Here is a 16,565-nt window from a genome sequence, read left to right on the forward strand (position 1 = left end):
CCTCCTTCGCGATACGGGTTCAAGCCTACCTGCCTACTAATACTTTTTTTTTTTTTTTTTTTGCTTAACACACATCTTCAAACACCCAGGCAACGCCAGGCACCCAGGCTAATATTAATGGAAAAATGATAAATATTGATTTTTTTTTAAACGACCAGTAAAAGTAAAACTATAGATCCTCTCCAGAAGTGTATGTCAACGTTTAGGATATTATACATGCATATTTCATGTTTTTTTTTTTTTTGCAGTAACTACTCCTCAAAACAACTCTACATTTAGAAATGTAAAACAGAATCGGTTATTGTATCAGAATTGGAAAGAATATTGGAATCGTCCCATCACTAATATATAATTATTCAGAATAGCAAAATACAATAAATCCAGTGATTATTGGTCTCAGAAAATATTATTGGATGTAATATTTTATATAAAACTATCCCAGCTAAATAAAATTGCTCAATATACTTTATATAAGACTATCCTAAATTATGAGATTATATATATATATATATATATATATATATATATATATATATTAGTAATTTATAAAATATATATGGCAATTAAGCTACACTGAATATTCGGCGTTTCATCCACTCTAGGATTCGTCAGGCTTATGCGCGAATTCTGTGGTTGTTTATCGTTTTTATATGGTCCTCTTCTATTGAGGATTTACTAACTAGCTCTACCTACGTATTGAGCATTCTTGAAGTAAATAATTAAAGTTTACGCATAAATCTATACTTTCGTATATTAATTTTATGTGAGTAAATGAAGTAGTTTATATATATATATATATATAAGAAATTGTGTGTGTGTGTGTGTGTTGAAGAGCCACCACCTACCAAATCCAAGACCATTCAAAGATAAATATTAATAAAATCGATTGACAGTTGAATGATTAATATTATAATTGGAAATTTCTCCATACCACTCAGAAATCACATCAGAAAACAGCAATTCTTTCACCTTTGTCAGAAATATTGCTAATGGCTTGTGAGGACAAAACAGAAGTAAACAATAGTTATGAAATTGTTGAACGTAAACTCAGGGTCCACTTTCTATTCTTTATCACACATTATTTGCGTCTGAGCTTCTTGGCATTCCTAGCAAGAAATTATGTGATGTTGTGTAAGCTTAACTCTCTCGGCTTTTATTAATCTGATGTATATAGTGAACTGGAATAATATATAGTGAACTGGAATAATATATAAAGCCTTTTTAACAAAAATATTTCCTAATCATTTTTTTTCATGTCGAATAAATAAAATTATGACTGCATCAACTTATTCAAGAAATTCTATCTCAAACAAACAGAAAATTAGCAGAGTAAATAGCTTACAATCAATATATATCTGTGTGTGTACATTTCCCTACCAAATTACTCTGTCAATTTTCAGTCTACAGTCTCGAGATTTGACATTTGGGAAAATCTTTTTAATCGGTTTTCGATCAGAAATTTGGTGGTCGGGGGGGGGGGGTCAAAGTTCAACAATTTGACCTTTAAAAACTACCAAACTCTTCCGCTAATTTTGAGTCTAAACACTTGAAATTTTAGATGTAGGTTCCTTGGACATGAATCAAATTTTTTACCTTGATTTGAGCCCAAAACAATAAATGTTAAGGGGTCAAAAGTGGAATCAAAGTTAAAAATTTGACCTCTCAGCCAATTTTTGGTCTAAACATTTGAAATTTTACATAAAGGGTATTCAGACATGCAGCAAGCTTTTTAATCAGTTTTGGGGCGAAAATTTGGCTGCCAAGAGTTCAAAGTTGAAAGAGTTGACCTTTGTAGACTCTACCAATCTCCTCCACCAATTTTGGGTCTAAGCACTTGAAATTTTAGATGTAGGTTACCTGGACACGAGTCAAACTTTAATATATATATATATGCGCATAAAATTATGAACAATACATAGGGCTCAAGCAAAACTGGTCTGAACTGCTAGTAAAAAATAAACTAATGGTGAACCACATGCACTCAATCGATAAAGTTCAGAAACACCCATTAATTATACATATGTTAGATTATATACAAGAGCATTCCAAAAGTAATGTCTCCTATTTTTTTTTCGGCCCAAATAGATCAGAGGGGATCGCAAATTGCATTGTTATTATGACTAAACTTATCTACTGTGATCTGAAAGTTTCATCTCCCTGTTGCAGATATTGACGGTGTGAAACTTTAAGAAAGCAACCCTGTCATTCAATTCCTGAAAAAATACAGAATGGTGGTAAGTATGTAGAAAAATAAATTCTGGAGCACAAAAGGTTACTCATTTTTAATGCAACACTTCCGTCTTCGTGGCTCTTCAACTTTCGAAGTTAAAAACATAGGAGAGTTTACTTCCTGAAAGGACACTTGTATATTTGGATGGCAATTTCCAAAGTGAAAAATATTTCAAGGCCATTGTTAATCTGTATAGAAAACCAGAATAATATATAAAGCCGTTTAAAATATTTCCTAATCATTCCCCCGCCCCTCCCATGTCTAATAAATAAAATTATGCAATTTTGAATTTTTGAGATGAGATGTGAATGCTTACGTTATGTTGACTAATCCGAATATTATTCTCATCTTTGGTGTTATTAGCAAAAATTGAGTCACAGGAAAGCCTTTAAAAAATATCTTAGTGACCCCTGAAGATTGAACCTTCTTTATGATCTCCCTCAAAACCACGGTTCAAATTTCTTGAAACCCCAACCCCCTTTTGCTTAGTAGAGAAAAAGAGGCATGTTTTCAACAACCGAAGAAGGTCGCAGGTTGCAGCGACCAGAACGTTGTGCTAACAACACCCAAGATGAGAATAATAGTCCAATTAATTGACATAACACAAATAAAATTATGTCGGATGGATTTGAAAAGTTGGGCATAAATAGCATCTGAAATTTATTTTGATGTCGGATGGATTTGAAAAGTTGGGCATAAATAGCATCTGAAATTTATTTTGATGTCGGATGGATTTGAAAAGTTGGGCATAAATAGCCTCTGAAATTTATTTTAAAAAATAATCAAGTCAAGCAGTTGAAAAAAATGGAGACATCTATATAATACTCCAAGACAATTTCATGTTCGTATCTACATTATCACCCTTCACCCTTTTTCAAAATAGAATCAATCGACAAAGATTCAAAGCCAAATTAATTCAAATACATTTTCTTAGCTGTCGTGCTTGGATTAAAACGTAGCATCTGTTTTATCCAAAGATGGTACAATATTAGTGTGAAGGTTTCCATTTGTGGCGGACGTCCATAGAATGAAAACATGTCAAACTTCTACAATGGTTTTGGAGCTAGTGACGCATAACTTGATATATTCTGAAACTACATCGACCAGAGTACTTAGCGAAGTTATAACTTGAAGAAAAATGGTAAAATAATATTGCAAAGTCTGCGGTTGTGCTCAAAAACCATATCATGGAAATATTTTATCAAGCTTAAACAATGGGTGCCCATTTGAGAATACCAGGCACTATGTAGGATGTTGTCAACACCATTTTGCAAGAATTGCAGAAATCTAATATTGTATACTCTCCTTAGGAGAGATGACAAACGACTGAGAACAGCTTATAAATTTGATATTCCCATGCAATTTCCTCCCTCTGAGCAAGGTGGTTCAACTCGTCTAGTATGAGTGCTACTTTAGTATAGTATGGGGTAATATATAACAGATGAAGGATACAATCGTAGAATTTCCACAAGTCCTGCTAATTCTAAAATAATCACCTTAATAGGAAAATCGGTTTAGTAAGAGTTATTCTTAATTTGCTTTCATTTACTCTTCCAGGTTTAATTACAATTAATTTAATTGCCATTAATTTAATTACAATTAATTTAATTACCATTAATTTAATTACCATTATGTTTTCTTATAAAGAATATGGTGCTTATTTTGAATTACATTTAGTTAAAAAAAATAAAAAAATTGATCAAGTAGTTTTTTTTTAATTAATAAAAAATCAAATAAGATTTTTAGCAATTAAAGTTTTAATTATTTAAAATACAAACAAAATCTCCGTAGTTGAATTATCATTCTTGAATTTTTTTTCTCCCCATAAAATTGGATTTCCTTAAAAAAAGAAGAAAAGAAAAACTTGATCAATTTATATGATTCTTGGTGTATGGCATCTTTGTTCCATGATCAGTACATACATATTTATGTATTTTTATTCACCCCCCCCACTTTATTTTTTTTTTTTTTTTTTAACCAAGTGAAATTCTAAATATGCAACAGAAAAGCAAATGGTTATTTGTAATTTATGGATGAATTGTCGATTTTTTTTTACCCATTTCACTTGCATCTTACTTCATTTAATCAAAAAACAGATTCACTTTAAGCTTACTTTTTGGACTCTTACTTGAATCGTTTTTTACTGGAAGCGAACTTCACCGGCATTCTAAAGGTACAGCAGAGCTCTAAACGCTGCACTTCATCGTCTCCAGTTCATGGAAGCATCAGTGATAATTTGGCGTCAGTCTCTAGTCCAACGTTGCAGACTATAGATGCAGCAACCAGGCATAGTTTCTGCACTTTTGAACATTACAAGCCATATTTTCAGCTGTCCCCACACTTTTGCCATCAGCCCATGAGTTTGTGAGCAACAGCTGTATGTAGTTTTCACCTCAAACCTAATCATCTTGTTGTAAGGGATTGGGAGACAGGATGTGCTTGGCAATGGCATCACATTTAAAATTCTGAACCTTATAAAAAGAGATCTGATTATAGATCATAGAAATAGAAAATTAAGTTGAATGTAATGATCTCAAACAACACAACTAGTCTATTTATATGTCTGTGTGTATCTGTGTGTGTGTGTGTACTTGTGTGTGTCTGTATCTGTGTCTCTGCGTGTGTGTGTGTGTGTGTCTGTCTGCGCGCCCATGTCTGTGTGTGCGCAAGAAAACGTTTTAAAAGAGAATAGAAAGAAACTGAAAAATTGTTTGACAAATAAAAACTCAAAGAAAGTGTGTATAGTCATGTGTGTGTGTGTGTGTGTGTGTATATATATATGTGTTAGTACGATTAATCAGAATCAAAAATATAAAAACTTTTGCACGTGTCACAATTCAAGAAACTTTTGCCTATTTTCCAATGCTTTTTTTTTTGTTCAAAATGTAATTTTCCAATGTTAGCAACTGACAGTAAAATGGAAAATAATTTATGATTTTTAAAACTAAAATCTACAGATCACCCACCACCATCACCAAGTGCACTTTTACATTGACGAAAATATAGCTCCATCTTTAAAAGATAATCAGAAAAGAACTCTATAGCTAAATATTTAGAGATTTATAAAGAACTAGAATCACTAATTGTATCGGAATTTGAGACTAAACATTGGAATCGTCCCGTGACTAACATATACATATATATATATATATATATACCCCAGAGCTGTTAAAGTAGGCTAACAAAATAAAGAAAATGAAACGATAGCAGTGAAATTGGGAGGTGGGAGGGGAAGGAGGGGGGAGGAAGTATGTGTCAAAAAAATTAAAAAAAAAAAAAAAAAAGAAAGAAAGAAAATGATGCAACAGTTTAGTCCCATGTTGGAGGTCATCAGTGTCGTCCTAAGAGGTGGGATGCGAATCAGTTAGCCGTGCAAATTGCCCTTTGTAGAAATGACTCGGGCCGGCCAAGGGGGGAAGAAGGCTTAATCTACTAAATCGCATTACGTCACACGTATACAGTAGAAAATAGGTGCTGAGTACTTACTGCCTGGTAGCAAGGTTTGCTTCTTCACCAGTCCTAGCACGTCCAGAATGGAAGCCCCCGGTCGACGACGAGGATCATCATCTAGGGGAAGGGAACAGGCACGGATTACAAACAGAAGAGGGAAGAGCAGAGAGGGTGTGGTGAGCACACAAAAAACCCTCCCCTTCACGGCCGAGTTTTCAAGTCGGCCGTGAAAGTTTTTAATACATTTTTCTGGTCAGCCAACAAAGCTGATCAGTTCCCCAAATGAAATGGGGAGACCCACACCGAGAAACAGCACTTTCAAGAGGATACGAAAAAAAAAAAAAAGAAAAAAGATGCCACAATGACCAACAACATTCATGAAGGGACCTTAAACTTAAGCAGTGTGTGTGTGTGTATGGTATGTGTGAGTGCATATATGTGTGCATGTTGGGGGGGGGGGAAACACAGGTAGAGGATTTATAAAATAAAAGAAAAAAAAAAAAAAAAATCAAAGAAAAAAACTAAGACTCATTCTTAAGAGGCTTGGAACCGAGATTCCAATACAGAAAAGCCCGGTACCAGGATTCCTATATAAAAGGGCAGGAAACCAGCAGGATTCATACATAGACCTGGAGCAGGGCAAAAAAAAAAAAAAAAAAAAAAAAAAAAAAAAATGGTCAGCATCTAAGGTAAACATTGTAACTATGTGCACTGAGTAGATTGGAGTGGGGGGGGGGCTACAGAATATACAGCAGAGAGAATAATAGTTCACTAGAGAAGCAGTTATATCTATTATATAGGGGAGTTAAGCAGGTATGAAAATATGGGGAGGCAACTCATGAATAAATTAGGTTGGGGGGGGGGGAATCAAAAAGAAAGAAATGCATATAAAATTGTACAAAAGAGATATAGGTGCTGTTAAAATCTATATAATAAATATAAACGTATGTGCGTCCGAGTATGTCTGTACATCTATAGGAGGAGAAACTGCTTGACGGATTTCTATAAAATTTTTAACACGGATAGTAAGCGTAAATAAAATCGTTCCTTAATCCTAACTAGACCATAATCCCTGCTAAACCAGGCAACATCATTAAAGAGAAAAAAAATAGTAAAAGTTCATAGAATGAGTAGGGAGTGAAGTAGTTTAGTGGGGTGGGGAGGGGAGGGGGGCAGACTAGTCGGGATGGTTGGGGTTGGGGGTCTGGCTGAAACGGAAAACAAGCAGCAGCGGCAGTGTCAATTGGTGCCGCTCGATCAGGGTTGCAGGTTTTTGCAATGCGGAAAGCCAGGCAGAACAATAATTAATTCCGTATCAACAATTACACGAAAACTCTACACACAATACCAAAATCGCTTGCAGGAAAAAAAAAAAAAAAGGTTTTGAGTAATCACCCCCACCCCCTGACATGCATTTTTAATTTTACCATCACAAATCTTGAACAATTTTTATTTTCTTTAATAGAACAGATTTTTAAGCTGCTAAAATCCCATCGCATTTTGAGAAAAGTTTTTTAATTTCAATCTTTACTTAGTCCGCAAGATTTTTAGTTGAAATCAGCAAGAATACAACAAGGCCATTCCCCATATACAAATCAGTTACGCAGCATATTACATTATTAATTTAAGGCAATAAATCTTTTTATATTTGTAAGCTGGTCGTTCCCCATATACATTACAAACCAGTTAACCAACTTGTAACTATCTATTGCATTGTCCACTTACAAATAGAAAAAGGTTTGTTACTGTATGTTGGTCGTTTGAGTAATTAAATAGCTTCAGATAATATTACCAGGTTCTGCAATTCATTCAAATACCGATAATTTTCAAATAATTCAACCATTTTCGTAGCTGTTCGGCTAGAAACAAAGTGTAATACCTGTCAGCCTATTCTGTTCTCAGTCACTGAAGAAATCCTTCTAGATTGAGAAACAATTTTAATTTTTCTGCCAACCCAGAGTGCCCCTTTATGGGAAGCTGGATTTTCCCCCATATTAAAAACCGACCTTGTGCCTAACTTTGTCGTTATCGGGGAGGACAGTAAACAGAAACTTAAATATTCTCATTCGTTTTTCTGATCACTTTCTCATTTGGTTCATTTCTTCCTTTGTCCGTATTCGAAAAAGTATAAAATACAATTTTTGAAGGTCAAACTTTGGCAGAAAAGGCCAAATTCATGAAATTTGGTTTTAAAAAAAGTCAATCTGGCAACAGTGGACAAGACTATAAGTGACTTCCCTTTGATGTAGCCTCTGTTTTCAAATATCATTATAATGTTGAAATGGTGTGAGAACGGAACTTGTAATTTTGACATGCAGTTCTTCAAAAAAGAAAGTCAGTGAAATGCTACATATAAAAAGGGAACATTCAAAAGAAACCGGGCAAAAATGGAGAACATTGTCTGCCAAAAGGTGCTGGACTGAAGTAAATCAAAGATAGTCTCTTACAATTGATTTTATTATTTGTATTGAACTATGTAGCACAATATTACTTTCTGGATATTTATTATTTATTAGTACTTATTAATTTATCTCATTTGAGTCAGTTCTATATCCTGTATATAATATTTTGATTGTAGAAATTCTCCTCTGGACCAAATTACTGTAGGTTTGCAACAACAGATGCCACACACAAATTTATTACGTCTAGACTATTAGCTACTATCTTATGTAACTTTAGAACAGATTTATAATAAAATCCTACAATTCATCCTAGAGGAGAAATCATCACTTATTGCCAATACTATTGGAGGAAGTAGTTCCTATTTTTCTCTATTCATAACTGCTCTCACCCCCCCCCCTACTCTATGCTGCGTAAAATTACACACAGTAGACTTGTATTGCTCCGTCACTTGCACTGGGCAATGTTGGCTAATGGGTCCTGCTAGTTTAAAATATAATGGGCACTATTTTCAACAAAATGTTAAATTAATATTTGCTGTATGTTACTAGTTTTTCTGTCCAAAAAACATTTTTTGCGCTATCCAGAAAAATATCAGTTGCATCAAAACATTTTTTGATGAATATATTTCTCATTCTGTGGAATTTCCACAGATCATGCTAGTTTTAAATAATATCATTACATCTTACAGGTTTAATATCATTTAAAAAATTAGCAGAGATGAAAACCTTTAACAGATTCAACAACTTTTTTATTTTTATTACATTTTCACCCCAAACAAGGCATATTGCCATGTTGTTGTAGGGGGCTACTATCAGGGACATAGGCATCAGGGGTACTGTGTAGGGAGTTGGGCAGCAAGATGTCTGTTCACGTTGCACTTGAACTTCTGCATGTCAGTACAGTTGGGGAAGCAGGGACCCGGCAGGAAATTCCAAAGTCTAGCTGTTCTGAGGATGAAACTACTGGAGTAGAAGGCTTTCTTACATCTAGGGATTTCTACGGTGAAGGGGTGGGATTTAGCTGCTTGTCGAGTTTGCCGGGGGTATTTACGTCGAGGGGACACAAGTGCTTGCAGCTCGTCAGAGCATTCACCATTAAAGTACTTGTAGAACAGGCAGAGGGATGCAACATTTCGTCAATGAGACAGGGGCTGAAGTTTAGACGACAGTTCAGGACCTATCAGATTGGACACTCTCTTTTGAACCTTGTCTAGGAGCGAGAGACTAGTGGTAGATGCACCAGCCCAAATATGACAACAATACTCCATACATGGGCGAATGGTGGCCTTATAGAGGTATAGGATACTTTCGGGCGTTAGTATCTTTCTAGCACAGTAGAGAGAACCTATCTTCTCCGCAGCGGTCCTGGTGATACTCTCGATGTAATTGTTCCAACTCATGTTTCCTGAGAGCATTAGGCCGAGGAGTTTAAAGGATATACTTTTCTTGTAATTATTGAAGGAAACGAGTTTAGTCTTGGCAGCATTGAATTTGACCATCCATTTATGTCATCATTCCACTACAGATCAGCGGTCATCCTCTAGTGCTTCTGCCATTTCTTTAGATAAGTGTTCATTTGTTTTCTTGTCGTGTCTGTTATATGTGTGGTGTCGTCCGCATATATACCCATCTCACAGGCAATTTTGTCAGGAAGGTTATTTATGAATATTAGAAATAACAGAGGTCTCAGGATAGACCCCTGAGGCCAAAATGGTAATATAGAAGCAAGAGTTATGATTAAAGTCTGGTATGCAGGATGCATTTGTTTACCTCCAAAACTGTCATGACTGATTTCCTTTTTACCCCAAGGGCGATAACTCTCCCTTCTTTAATCCAAAGGAAATAAATTAAGTACTTTCCATTTTGTAGTCAAAGACTAACCATTTGTGAGCCTGGTAATATTTCAAAATCACCTCTGATTGTCATTGCATAGATCTTCAACTACCCACCAGCACTTTTGCATCCAAGGTGAACTGATCTGGAACACAGCATTATTAGGGCAACAACCGAACTAAAAGGGCTCTGGTGAAAATCCAGGATGTAACTGTTCTGGCAACTTGGGGTCATTCTGTCTTTGTGTTTGGAAAATCTACAGCAAATAAGACATTTGCTAGGGTAAGACTTCGTATACGGTCATTCATAAAATTTCTACCAAACATTCTCATACAAACGATGCCAATATTTCCCTTTTTTATTCTGCAGAGTAATTAATTATGAACAATTTTGAACCTTCATTTTTGTGTGAGAGAGGCCGTTCTCCTCAGGATCAATGCCAGAAAGGACAAATGAAGAGATTTTAGACTTTTGTCAGTGTCAGCAAAAAGATGGTAAAAAAGACGAAAAATTGAAAGAGTCAAAATTCAATTATGAAGCGACACCAGAGAGAAAAAAACGCATGGTTGACGAGTTGAGGCCATCAGAACATCAGAGTTCATCGCTGAAGTTCAGAAGAAAAAATAGAACACAGCAAATCAACACACACCATGTCAAGGGAGAAAGGCAGAAATGAAAGGCTCATTAAATTGATGGTGCATGAAAAGATCCATCTTTTATTCAAGACTGGCAGGGCTATCTAGTGTTGCCTGGGCAAAATATGAAATATATTTATATTAAAACTTCTATCCGTCCTCCCTCTTTCTCCTTTGCCAAACCCATTCCTCTCTAATTGGACATACAAACACAAATACACACAGACAACTCTCTCTTATAGATTTCTCAAGGAATAAGTTAGAATTTTTTTTTTTTTTTCAAATTAGTTCATAATTACATTGAAAATAGCCGAAAAACAGTTGACCCCCCCCCCCACTAAAGAATGAATTATTCAGGATTGACATTGCAAGTGAAACAGTTGCATTTGCAAGTGATTTTTCTAAGTGGCGACTTGAAATAATGAAATGCTTATCTTTTGGCGATTGTATTTCTTTCACTGACAATCTTCCAAAACTCACTACTGAATGAAAAATATCTTTTCAACTTTTTTTTTTTATAAAACGAACAAATTAAATTTTTTAAACAATAAAAGTTTAACAAAAGCTTGTTTAAAAAAATATTTGAAGAAATTAGAATGTTTATGCCTTGAAATATCATTGCAGTATATTCAGAATTACACTTAAAAAAAAAAAAAAAAAAAATCTTTAAGCTGTTCATACTCATCACAGAACAAAGATGTCATATTCTAAAAATCATGTGGGTTTGGCTAGTAACTTTCCTATTTGGCTAGTAAACGAAAATATTTAGTTGTCAAAGGTCAACTAAAGATAAATTTGTCCGTAGAGCCCTATTATTTATTTATTTTTTTTTTTTTTTAGATATTTATCTGTGGCAACACAAATCAAGAAAAAAATCAACTTTGTTTATGTTTGTTTTGTAGTTTTTATTTTTAGTTTTAGCAGAACAGCTGTCCTTCATATAATAAAGGAGGAAAGAACAAATTCTGTCAAAGGTGATGAAAGATAAGGGGCTCAAAATATGCTATGGTCCTCAACAAGAAAAACTTCTGGCCAATGATCAATTCTCAGAACAATAGGTGGGTTGTTGACTCCTCCAAAGTTCACAGTACTGTAGACACAATTTCTAGTAACAATCGTGGTCCTCGATGTCATCAGTAATGAAGGTGACATCATGCCAATTCACTTCTTCCCCGTCAGACACTGATGACTACATCTGCATTGTGTGATGGAGTGAAACTCCGGACCAACCAGATAGCTGCAGGTAAGCCATATGTGTGTCAACAAGACTTCACTACACTAGCTGGAAGAGTCAGGCTTGGCTATCAGAAAATTCAGTTGTCTACCTGACATCTGGCCTCTCACTTTGTCAGACTACAAACCCCCTCGATTTTTTTGTGGCACAACAGTGTGATACTATGAACTGCCCTTCATCCTTAAGAATCAAGGCTCTGGAGAATGCAAGAAGAAATGATTCACAAAATGGAAAAGTAATCAGAAGTGAAACAGGTGATAGTAAGGATGCTGAAATCTACTGAACTCCCTACACAGGATGGCTTCTGACGACTGGTGGTCAGTTTCCGGGTAGACAGCTGAAAATACAGGCAGAAGTAGTTGTTTCCGCTGATCAACTGAGAGTAAATAAGACAAAGATTAAACACAGGATTTCTGATCAAAACTAAATATTTTTAGCAAAGTTGTTAAGAGTCAGAGTTCATCCCAAGAGAGTTTGATGCAATAGTTCAAAATTCAATGACTAAACATTGGACAAAGATAATCACTGGAGGCAAACAGAACGAGACAACTATCAACAGACAGCAGATGAGTAGTTTTCTGTGCTGACGGTATAACACGGACATACACCGAGAGCACAAATTCTTTTGAGTTATTTTTACTGTAGTACGACCATGACAGACAAGAGTAGGACAAAACATCAACAGATCACGCCCCAACAAGCTAAAAGGTCAAGGTCACTAAAGACTTTTGAAGCTTATCAAAAGAAAGTGATGGTCTGTGACTGGTTCCAAGCCCAATTGCAGCCTGCCTCAAAACAGAGCAGACAGGTTTTACATCCATTTTCCTTCTAGATCAATGTCTTAACAAAGACTAAAAGTGCATCTCTCCCAGTGGATTAATTATACCCCCCCCCTTACCCCCGATACCAACTTAGGAATTTCCACATCCCGGTGCTGTAAACATAACAGCAGGCATTCCCAAATGGTCACCCATCTTGTACTGGCTAGCCTCATCGTTGCTTAACTCTGGTGATATGTCGAGAACCATATGCCATATATGATAATGTTATTGGCATTTTAATAACATTTGTTCCTACAATTTATTTTTAATTTACTTGGTCGGGCCCAGATGACTAAAAAATGTTGCATTTTTAAATAATCAACTAAATAAAAATCACTCAAAAAAAAAAAAAAAAAAAAAAAAAAAAAAAGCTACACTTCTTTTTCTCTCCAAGACAATATTGAGCATAGCTACTATAATAAAGTTGTTATTTCTAATTTGTTCACGAACCTTTTTATAAGCATATTTAATATTTTGTAACATTATCAAGAGTAAATAAGGATCAAAAGCAGAAGTGAATGATAGCGAGAGTTGTTCAAGTATTCTGTGTGTGTGTGTGTGGAGGAGATTGACATTAAAATAAAAAACAAAAAAGAAAGAGAAAAAATTAACACAAGAAAGTACCAGAAAACTGAGTAATATAAAAAAAAAGTGGACATCTATACTAAAATTATCCATATTTGCTTGTTTCCTTATAAGGGCAGAGTTAGACATAAAGTTGGTTCTCATTCTCAACAATCCGTTTGACAGAAACTGGCCATTTCAGTGGCCTTTTATCTGTCGGACTGTGGTATAGGTCTTGGGTAATCCTAAGAGGACTTTGGGAAGGAGTTAAACCAGTCATTCCCAACGTGGGGCACATGCCCCACCGGTGGGGCATGGCAATATTTTGGTGGGGCATGGGCAGGACGTGCACCCTTGGGCTTACTATACCAAAGATTTTTCATTAAAAAAATTTGATATTTTCACATCTCAGTTCTCTATTATATGTTTTCAATTTAAAACTTTATCTAAATGTCCTTTCGTTTTAAAATTTTTCTCTTTCATTGATGCCATGTTCTTTGGAACCTTGTTTAGATACAAGTTAATGGCCTTTTAAGCTTACTTCACTGAATAACAGAGGGATTTTTAATAACAAAAATTAAATATCACAAAGGGGAGGCATCAGGATTTTAGAAATGCCTAGGTGGGGCATGACCCAAAATAGGTTGGGAACCACCGAGTTAAAAAATGAGATTCTCATGAAATGTACACATCCTGGTTTTCAAAAGTAATGATTGCTTTCATAGAGATTGAGTTTGTCAAAAAAATCTATTAGAAATCGATTTTTTTTTCTGTAAAACTTGTTTTTAGCATTTATATGGGTGGGTGGTAGATGTTCAAGAGAAAAGGAGAGGAAAGAAAATCTTGTAACCCGCAAGATTAAAAGGACGAAAACTGGCAATTATAATAAATGCAAAGTTTTATACTAAAATTGTCCCTACTGACCTGCTGCCTCTCGAAGGCAAAGTTAAGACAAGAGGTTGGTTTTTAGTATGAGGAAAAATATCGCAACCCAACAAAGAGACACTCTGGAGTGGATGGGTTGGGTTGTTTTTGTTTTAAGCCATGTCAACACTTTTCAGATTATTTAATGACGAATCCAATGATTTTGAAGAAAATTTTTTTAATAGAATATATTTGTTTTTATTTTTTTCAAGTCGGTTTCTATTTAACCCATTGTTGGGACCCTAACAGGTACTACCACTCCGGGTCAGAGTGGACCTGGGAGCAATGGCAATTAAAGGGTGGCTTTACACTCCCCAAAGCCCGCAAGCTGGGGCCTCACCATCGGATATAGTTTAAGGTCATATCCAGGACCGGCTCTGGAGTGGAACAAAAAAATTCAAATTGCCTCAATCTAGAAGCATTTCTTCTTCGCTGACTGAGGACAAAGAAAATGAAGTAATATCAGCATATATACTACTTTGCTCCTGGCTAAAATATCTACACGAGAATTGCTATTAATCTAGAAATCCCAATTGTAATTTTAATTAAACAAAAATTTTTTTTTTAAAGAATCTTCAGAATCTATGAACCTGGCCTAGCTAGAGTAGGTGTGTTCATACTAATCAAGGATACATCCCCGACAATCAGTCCAACAGAGGGTGGGCTGTTGTCTTGTTTTGGCTCTGTTCTATCAGTCTCGGGAGGTCCACTCTCCAAAGCTTTATTTTCTCTTTGAAAAAAAGAGAAAGTTTTTTGTGCATTCGTTTGTTTTTTTGTTTTTTTAAGGAAATCACTCCGGATAAAACATGAAGCCACTTTATGGAAGGAACCAAAAAAATAAAAATAAATAAATACTACTTCAAAGTCAAAAATTTGCCAATGATAAGTGTTAGATGGAATATATTCTTACCCAGAAAACAGCAATTTTTACCCCTTTGTCAAAAACATCGTTCATGAAATGTGAGAACTAAAGGACAAGATAAGGGAAGCGAAAGTTACGCAGCTGCCGAAAATAAAAAAAAAGGTCCACTTTAATTTATTTATTGCAAACTATTATCCTCATCTGAGTTGTTTTTTCACGACATTTCTCCCAACTATTCCTCAAGCCTTCCGCAATAAGTAATAAATAATACTCATCTCAATAATGAATTCCAATTGAATAATATAAAGTCCACTTTCTATTGCTAATTGAGTGATGTTCCCCTAAGATTCACGAGCATTTCTAACCCACACCTGACCTGTATGCGTCTAATCGCATGAAGAATAGGTAAATAAACAGAATCAGGATGGAGAGAAAAAGCAAAGACAAACTGGGACGAAAACTTCAGAAGTGCGAGAAAAAAACATTTTCTGTTGCTGTCCTACTGATTGGACAAGAAAAGAGAAAACAGTTTGTATAAATTTAACGAAAAGCTAAACGTCTACTTTTTTTCATTTAGTTATTACGAATGAATTTTTTTTAAATTGAATATAAAGAGTTGTCTCCCTTACAACTAGAATTTTATTTCCTTTTCTGTATAAGTTTTTAAAAATGTGCAAACAATTAAAAAACTACAATGAATTTCTAATGAACAGCAAAACTGAATTGTTAATTTATTCATCCAGGAAAATAAACTTTACACCTTATCTATTTTATTTCCAATATGATTTTCGTATCCACACAAATATTTTGATAATTATTGGTAATTTTTGTTATAATTAACACCTATATAAAAATTCATATAATTACTAACACCTATATAAAAATTCATATAATTACTAACACCTATATAAAAATCCATATAATTACTAACACCTATATAAAAATCCATATAATTACTAACACCTATATAAAAATCCATATAATTACTAACACCTATATAAAAATCCATATAATTACTAACACCTATATAAAAATCCATATAATTACTAACACCTATATAAAAATCCATATAATTACTAACACCTATATAAAAATCCATATAATTACTAACACCTATATAAAAATCCATATAATTACTAACACCTATATAAAAATCCATATAATTACTAACACCTATATAAAAATCCATATAATTACTAACACCTATATAAAAATCCATATAATTACTAACACCTATATAAAAATTCATATAATTACTAACACCTACATAAAAATTCATATAATTACTAACACCTACATAAAAATTCATATAATTACTAACACCTATATAAAAATTCATATAATTACTAACACCTATATAAAAATTCATATAATTACTAACACCTATATAAAAATTCATATAATTACTAACACCTATATAAAAATTCATATAATTACTAACACCTATATAAAAATTCATATAATTACTAACACCTATATAAAAATTCATATAATTACTAACACCTATATAAAAATTCATATAATTACTAACACCTATATAAAAATTCATATAATTACTAACACCTATATAAAAATTCATATAATTACTAACACCTATATAAAAATTCATA

At 34.2% G+C, this 16,565-nt stretch overlaps 1 protein-coding gene across 10 annotated transcripts in view; it reads right to left on the bottom strand.

The window, feature by feature from the left end:
- Window positions 1-16,565, bottom strand: part of LOC145261045 (uncharacterized) — a 221,798-nt gene that overhangs the window by 81,284 nt on the left and 123,949 nt on the right. For 7 of the 10 annotated variants that reach the window (XM_080119200.1, XM_080119197.1, XM_080119194.1 and 4 more), the window contains exon 15: window positions 5,717-5,797. The exons of the other annotated variants lie outside the window; for them this stretch is intronic. In XM_080119200.1, coding sequence (XP_079975326.1) covers window positions 5,717-5,797 — 81 coding nt within the window. The remainder of the gene's footprint in view (window positions 1-5,716; window positions 5,798-16,565) is intronic. 10 annotated transcript variants of the gene reach the window in all.

This window comes from Euprymna scolopes, chromosome 37 (assembly GCF_053919585.1).
Source record: "Euprymna scolopes isolate OS-2025 chromosome 37, ASM5391958v1, whole genome shotgun sequence".
Classification (NCBI taxonomy): Eukaryota; Metazoa; Mollusca; class Cephalopoda; order Sepiida; family Sepiolidae; genus Euprymna; species Euprymna scolopes.